Source organism: Erpetoichthys calabaricus, chromosome 2 (assembly GCF_900747795.2).
Source record: "Erpetoichthys calabaricus chromosome 2, fErpCal1.3, whole genome shotgun sequence".
In the NCBI taxonomy this organism is placed as follows: domain Eukaryota; kingdom Metazoa; phylum Chordata; class Cladistia; order Polypteriformes; family Polypteridae; genus Erpetoichthys; species Erpetoichthys calabaricus.
This window is the reverse complement of record NC_041395.2, coordinates 267,569,763-267,578,248: the sequence shown is the minus strand read 5'-3', so window position 1 is coordinate 267,578,248 and position 8,486 is coordinate 267,569,763. Positions and strand designations below refer to the sequence as shown.

The 8,486-nt window shown below is 32.4% G+C and overlaps 1 protein-coding gene across 5 annotated transcripts in view; it reads right to left on the bottom strand.

The window, feature by feature from the left end:
- Window positions 1–238: 238 nt before the first annotated feature.
- The window catches only part of pax2a (paired box 2a), a 48,434-nt gene continuing 40,186 nt past the window's right edge, over window positions 239–8,486 (bottom strand). For 3 of the 5 annotated variants that reach the window (XM_051922930.1, XM_051922929.1, XM_051922932.1), the window contains 3 exons: window positions 6,604–6,705; window positions 4,481–4,567; window positions 239–2,042 (listed from right to left, as the gene is read on the bottom strand). In XM_051922930.1, coding sequence (XP_051778890.1) covers window positions 1,921–2,042; window positions 4,481–4,567; window positions 6,604–6,705 — 311 coding nt within the window. In that variant the 3' untranslated portion in view covers window positions 239–1,920. Of the gene's footprint in view, window positions 2,062–4,480; window positions 4,568–6,603; window positions 6,706–8,486 lie in introns of all 5 variants that reach the window. The other 2 variants (XM_051922931.1, XM_028792774.2) reach the window with 1 other exon arrangement.

Below are 8,486 nucleotides of genomic sequence, written 5' to 3'. Positions count from 1 at the left end.
AATTTATGTCTCATTTCCTTCTTGACTGCATTCCCTTGATAGATAATGAAAATCTGTTTTAATGTAGAACCCAAGCACACACATACACACACACACACACTCACATATAATATATATATATATATAAATTATATGTAGAATGAATCACACTTTGTTCATATATATACGTATATATGTGTATTGTGTTCATACATACATGCATACATACATACATACATACAAAAACAGCAGTAAAACTTCTGAATGATGTTCTTTGTAGATGGATACTGTTGCTGTGGGCTAAAATTGTTCTGCAAAAGCATTTATCAGGCTTTCAATTAAATGATCATTATAATATCCTTTTTGATTTTACCATTAGAATTGCTTCACACTATTTTTCCATATTCCAAGTAGGCCAATGAGCCTAAAGGGCTAGCCAGTAAAAGATGCCAAAAGTATTATTTTCTTTTGCAGCATATATATTTGTATTTAAGTAGGACTGACTACTAAATGTAGTTGCTTTTTTCTTGAAAGTGACTTTAGTCTTTTGACTTTGAGAGAACTGTAGCCTTGGAACATTTGCCTGTTTTTTGTTTTTTTTGTTTTTTTTTTAAAGGGGCTTTTAGGATTCAATGGTATGTTGCCAAATAAATGATATATGAATTTACATTCATAAGTGCAAATAACTTATTTTTTATAGTTTTGCTATTCATTAAGCTATAATGCTATGCCAAAAAATTAGAAAGTTTGACTCCGCTTAGAACCAACTGTAAGGGACGGGCTTAAAAAAAGACCAGTTTAAAAAATAATATAGATATATAAAATCTGAGCATGTATTTATAAACCACTGTAATGAAACAGATAATCAATTGTAAACTTGTTTAAGGAGGTTCTTTAAGTGCCAGCTCTCACTAATGACAAACTTTAGCTGAACACCCCTTTATCTTTCTGTAGTGATAAAGCCTGGTAATTCATACTATCCCACATTAGAACAAATATTTACCGTCAGTGAACTCAGAGTTTGTTTCCTATACCTTCAGACCTTAATATAATAGTGCAAAAATAAGTACAAATAAGGATCAGATATTGCATGGACTCTCTTGAAGATCACTTGTCTTGATTATTAAAGAAAAGAAGGAAAAGCCAAAACAAACAGATCCCTAACATTTATACAGACCTTCATGTTATCAATATTAACAATAACAGTAATAATAATAATAACAATAATAATAATAATAATAAAAACTTAACTTAATATTTATTCACTTATTTAATTTTTTGTTGGTAGAAGACCATGGTGTTTCATGGCTTGCTTATTTTACATTTGATTGTGTATCACAGAAAACATGTCCACCTTAACCTTCTTATGGTATCGTCAAGCAGATAGACCTATCTTTCTCTCTCTATATATTTATATATATATTCTTTTTAAAAGATGTTTTTTTTTTAATGCATTGACAAAAGGGAGTGGAACAAATAAGTTGCATACCACCCTCTCCAGTCTTCTTAAATGGCTGACAATTTTATAACGATCCTCTCATGAACTGTAAACAAGGAATAGCACGTGTCCAGAGATTTACGCAGAATTGCTACTTTGGAGTAAACTACTGCTTTCAGCTCTGATCCTTTCAGAAACTCCTTAGAAGACACCTCACTGAAGTCCAGGAATGTATTGATCCAAGAGGAGATAGAAGCAAGTCACTTTCTTAGCATTTGCCATTTTTTCTTCCTTTGTCTTTTATTTCTTTTAAATTAAAGTCTCAGGTATTTTTTCAATTCTTTTAATTTTAAGAGATTGCAGACCAAAACTTAGAACAGGGGTGTTAATGGTTGCCAGGCTGAATGGTGTGTGAAGTCTTCTAATGTCCATCCTTCACATTGTATGCAAGAGAAGTAGGAAGCTTTGGTTGTTATCTTCCATCCCTTGGATTTTAATGTTGTTCACACTGGTACAATATGGAGGCCATACCCATCGTCCTGTAGTTTCATTTGGTTTCTGTGGTAACTAGTGGCGGTCATAGGCAGTGGAAGCAGTGGCAGGTGCGGCGCCCCTGGATGCGGCACTATAATAATAAGGGGAACCTGAAAGTTAACACAGGAAAAGAATGTACCGGTTGAAAATACAAAAAACATGTACAAATACAGTATGTCACTTATTTCTCTACACAATACTTTCTCATTTCTCTCTCTCTCTTTTTTACATTCATTAACAAGATAAACAATTTGAAAGTTGGATTCACCTTAAGTAAGTACAGGGGTTTGTGAGGCAGACAAAAACTAGCAGCCAGGATTAAAAGGCTCTGCGAAATTATTACTTTTCTTACAAGCTTGCTTGTTCTAATGTGATACAGTACTCAGTTTCATTATATGAGATATTTTTAAGAATGTGTGTAAATTTTTGTTCTATTTTTTATCAGTTTAATTAGTTTTGAGAAAATAATTGAAATGGTACACTCAGCTAAGTCAAGAAAAAAATTAAGATATCCATTTAAATAACCTGAACTTAGACACATAGCAAATATTCAACAAGTTCAAGGAAATGGAAGGATGATAAAAAATGAACATGAATGGCTTCACTGGGACCCATCTTGAAAAAATGTATGTTACGATGTAGATCTTCTCCCGATTTCCATACCTAAATGTCTGTAATTCTATTTGAAACTATTTGACTGATATTCTGAAACTTTCCCAAAATATGCCAATATAAAATATTCATATGTTCTTCCAAAGAAAACGCAAGGTAGAAATAATGAAATACTTTTAAAAAGTGTGTGTGAGGTGTGTATTCCCCATAATCTCTTACAAATTTACCTGGACTACTTAATTTGTCATTTTTAATGTAAAACTTTGAAGAATGGCATCTTAAAGTTAGCTGCGGTGGGTTGGCACCCTGCCCGGGATTGGTTCCTGCCTTGTGCCCTGTGTTGGCTGGGATTGGTTCCAGCAGACCCCCGTGACCCTGTAGTTAGGAATATAGCGGGTTGGAAAATGGATGGATCTTAAAGTTAGTGAACGTGTTTCTAGGGAGGCATCAAGACACAATAATTTGTGATAGTGTCTCACACCTATTACTTTAAATTCTACCTTGACTAGGATGTGTAGTAGAGTTTACATTCAATCTCATTGGTTTTGTCAGCTTTGCTTCTGGCACATCGCTTTTCTTTCCCGTTTCCAACATCATGCGTATTAATTTAACTGGCAACTGTAAACTGTCCTGGCATGAGCAAGTGTGGCATGTAATGTACTGGCACCCCATCCTGGCTAGTGCCTGCCTTGAACCCAACACTTGTAGCCTCTACAACATTTTAATCAATAAGTAGGTTAAGAAAATGAATTTACAAAAGTTGCTTCCGACATTATGATATAATCCCCTTGCAATTAACAAGATTTTAAATAAATATTTTATATTACAAATATCTGACCTGCAATTTTTGTTTACTGTGTCTTTATCAGAATATGCAGCCCTCACTCAAGAAAAGTAAACTTAAGTCCTGTGTAAGGATACCGAACTTCATTCTATCAGGTATTCTTTTTATTGTAGTTAAAATGTTCCATCCTAAAATCTGTCTTCTGTGTTTTTATTAATAGCATGTACATGTAATGATTCAATGTAAAAACAATTCTAAAATATCTAAACTTAAATAAATAAAGTTTACTTATTGGATGTATTATCAGCTCTCAGATAACATCCAAATGTATGAGTTTCACTTTAATCTGCAGTGTGGGACAGCGGTTGATAGTCAGATATGCATCGAGGAACCATTTGCTCCTAAGTGAAGTCATACTCTAACTGATTATGATTTAATGCTGTTTTGGTTTGAATGCTAGTAATTTTTCTTCTAAAAGTATTTTGATTGTAATTTCTAGCTTTAAAGATTTATTTTAACAAACTTACTTAAATAGAGAGGCTACTTTTTAAGTTAAATACATCTTAAAATATGAGGCACTCTTGAGCACCATTTGAATTTTTAGCCATCTCTAATTTCTAACTTTGTTTAAAATGGTTCAAAAATGTATTTTCAACAAATCTATTAATGAAACTTAAAAATAAAAAAAAATTCCTGATTAAATAAATGTAATTGCCATAAATACAATTATATAAAAATGCAGCAAAACAACTGTACATATTTAAAATAAAACACTATATATACACTACAAGTATACTTTTTATCTGTTCATCCATTCGTTCATTTACACACCCTCACGGTCTAATTCAGTGCGGCTAGAAAACTTTTTATAATAAATGATACATTTCGTTAATATATCTAATGAATCATTTAAATGCTGTTACATTTGGTTAGGTGTTATTAAAAATGAAAACTAATTTGTAAAGCCCTCAAATGTAATGATTTGCAGCATGGGAAGGTTGTACTTTCTGTGAATATCTCCAGTTACTAAAATATTATCATATCTTTTTTTAACTGTTGGGGTAACGTTTACAATTAACACATTTCTGTTTATGTTCTCAAAGAAAAATTTTAAACATGTAAACAATACTCACTCAATAGTGCTGGGTTGCTAAATCGCCAGGCTTCATTGTAAGTCGTATACTGCGGATGGGTATATGGATTGCCAGAAAATTCACTTCCTAAAAAGAAAAGGTTGCATTATATGGTCAATTTTCAGAATCATAGCATTGTACATAAACTTAACAGTACTATTACCTGACATTTCCATATTGTGTAAATTATTGTACATAGTCAGTTGCCAACATTCATCAAGTCAACCATTTGAAGCACAGAACAGTAATTACTTATGATTAAAAATGTTTCATTTTGTCTTCTTTCATTTTTTATTTTATTGCAGCAAACTTTCAGCTTCAGGAAGTAACTCAGACCATGGCAGTGAGCAATGCTGTTGGTCCAGCACGTTTCTTTCTTTTATGAGACAATAAAAGCTAGATTTTTTTTTATGAAGCTGGTGAAGAATGGCTTTAGCTTTAACAGTGTTGGGAGCTCTTCACTAAATCTTAGTTGTTGTCGACCCAATGAATGGGAAGGCTCACAGAATGTACTGCCAAAGGATAAAGAGGATTTCAGAGCTTCAGGATGCTGTATGTGACAGATGGAAATGAAAATTTGATAAAAAACATATTTGATCTATTGTGCTGAAATTTCCATTGACAGATTTACTTTTGTTGTTATTACCAAACTAAAATTGCTAAACTAAATATAAACATAGCCTATAATATCACATAGACAAGTTAAAACGGACTGCATTAACTGGTAATATAAAATTTGTTGGATAAAATGTACAGTAATCTAAATATTAAATTAGATAAAGCAGTATCTCTATAAAGAATTATTTTGAAATGTGCAGTAATTATACATTGTGTGTTGGATTTTATACATAGTATAAGTAGGGCTCATACATAAGCACAAGAAAATTAATGAATTCGTGCTTTACCAAAAAAGAAAGCTAATTGTTTAAATATTTTGATCTCTGAATGGGCACAAACACAGCAAGAGTGAGTATTCTTGTGGCTGGCAGTGAAACTCTAGCCAGGTCCCTAGGAGAGATACTGATTTAAATATTTACAGGCCTCTCTTGCCTCTGTTTTGTGACCCTTAACTGTTTGCCGTGAACCTGAACCGCAGGTTAAGTAGAGGGGAAAGAGATACGCTCTGCAGCACTGGGGCTTGAGGACGGCTGAAAACAATGTTTATCGACGAGTTGTGAAAGTGCGCACACAAGGGGATAATGAGCTTTGGAACTGAAGTGTAACTGAGAGGAACTGTCCTATCTCCTTCCCACTGATCAGTTATCGAGCACGTTTAATTTCCTCTGACGCATCACATAGTCTTTAACTACTTTCACTTTCTAACTTCTGGTCAAGGCTGCATGCCTAGACTTGCAAATACTTTTGTTAATTAAAGTCCTAAATGCATTTTTATGACCCTAGTAAAATTTCAACATGGGGTTTGATGAAAAGATTACCTATTTAACTTTAAAGGCAAGTAATTCAAAACTTGTGTATTTTCTTCATATATGCAGTACATGTTCATACAGTATGTCTTTATCATAAAATATTATGGCTAAATTGTGCATACTATTATAAAAACTAAACTTAGATTGAATATTTCTTCAAAAACCACACAAGTAAATGTTTCAATTAACTAAAAGTTATTTAATGTTTAAAGAAAAGGATAATAACTTGTATTTGCATCTTTAGCCATATAAAACATTTTATCAGAGTCTCACTAGTAAATACTAAATATAAATTAACAGTTCTTTCATAGTTACAAAGGAGCGAGGGAATGCTTTTGGTATCATTAACTTATCTTTACTTTTCATCTTTTATACTCAGTTGTGAAAGATAACAGCAGTTTACATTCATTCTTCTAATTAATGAGATTGTGATCACAATATATTTATTTTTATTGTTGTCCCATTTTTGCCTCAAATAAATCTTTAAATACCATATGACTAGTTTTACTGCATGTCTTTCAGAAAAATAAGTGAGGGGGAAAATTTGTAATGGTAGCAAACTCTTCCAGCAGCAGTAAATTTCATACTGAAGGAATTGAGTGGAATTAATATAAGTAAAAGTTTATATTTCTAATGCCTTCATTTAGAGTTTTCCATTATTAATATTATTATTATTATTATACAATAAAAACCTACCAGGTACCATTCCAGCAAGTGTAGACGTTGGATAGCTGCCTTGACCGGTTGGAGGAACGTGTGGAGGATACCCAGGTAGTGTGGTACTTGCCATGTCTCGACCTGAAAAAAGTCCAAATAAGCACCTAAGTTAAAAAGATTCCATCCATCCATCTTTCCATCACAACCCTAAACTACATACATAAAAATCGATCAATGTATATGTTTTTATTTTTTATTTTTTTGCTTTATAATGGGTTTAGATTTCTGCCGCAGTAATTTTAACAAGTTTACTTTTTACCGCTTTGCTTATTTTATCCACTACACCTGTTCTTTGATTTTCTTTGCATTATTTTAACAAAACATAAGTCCATCTTGCTTATTTAACAAGAAACACTTCTAGATCATTAAAAACTGGTCATGAAATGCATATTGATTTATGCTGTAAATCATTAAATCCTAGTTTCATAATAAAAAGAATCCTGCTTTCTTCCCTGAGAAATTAAAAACAATAATTCTTTTTCTGTCCTACATCAACAATGAACTAAAACACTGTTATTCCAAAAGGAGAAGTTAACAATTAAAACATGGGACATGTAATGAAAGCCACATAATCATCTGCATGAAATTCATGTGAACATCTGCATGATAGGTATGAAAATGTGAAATGGTGTCTGTGCTGGAAAAGATCAGATGAAGAATAAAGACACAATTGGCTTTTGATTTACACATACTTGGAAATGTGACAGCTTGTAATAATCATTGCCATTTTGTGATGTTAAAGATGATGGTATTTAGAACAATATAAGAAAAGATTAATTGTATATGTCTTTTACTTAGGTTTTTGTGAAACAGTTAAATATATGTGTGTGTGTGTGTGTGTGTAGTGTATTTGCAAAGTCAGAAAGATGTTACTTAACAACTTAAGTTAAATGTTTTTAATAATAATTAATTACAATTATATAGCACTCTTCTAACCTACTTAATGTGCTTTACATAAACAGTAGGGACCCCTAAAAAGTATTTAATATATGTTTGTAAAATTAGTCTCCAAAAGAAACATGCTGAGCTACTTATATGTTGTGATGGTAGGACTGACAAAGCTGTATATTAATATAGTCTAATTTGTTGTACAGTAATGTGGTGTAAATATAATACAAAACAAAAATATATAAAATATAAAGAACTCTCCATAGAAAAGCTTTTGAATTTGTGCCAACTTAATTTATTTATTTTCAACTTTAAATAATATTCTAAGCACACGTACATTTAGTTTATTTTCACAAAAAGTAATAATGATAAAAAATATATATAAACTCATGCTGTAACCCTGGCTTTTAGTAAGTTCATATTTTACTCTCATTATGTGATACCTTCAATAAAATATTAAAGGTATGTTTACAAAAATAGTATATTTGACAAATACTTGTTTTGGTTTCTGTAAAATACATGAATTAAAGAGAAATGACTCCAAGAAATCCTGAAGTCCTGCATGTGGGAAAAGATTTATGTCATGCCTTTAATGTTACAAGTTTCACAAACACTTAAGCAGAATATTCAACACAGTGCAGTGTAAGCACATTCAAGTAACTAATTGGTTGTGACGGGCGACTGTCCTACCGAAGCACCCGGGTTCTCGTGCAACAGCACGTAGCTTGAGCCGAGCCAAGGTTTGTCCAGCTCCAAGCTTCAGAGGCTCCGAAAAAGATACATTGTTAGCGTGAGGGGCACAGGGGGTCAGGGGAAAATCATTTCCCAACTGAGCAGTAATGAGGAAGACAGCAGTCAAAGTTGTTCTTGTTTACATAATACAACGGTGAATATTTTAACAGGCCATTGTGGGGTGCCTAGCAACATCAAGTCCCATTTTTCTGCAACAGAAAGAGAAAAGACTAAAACGGCTG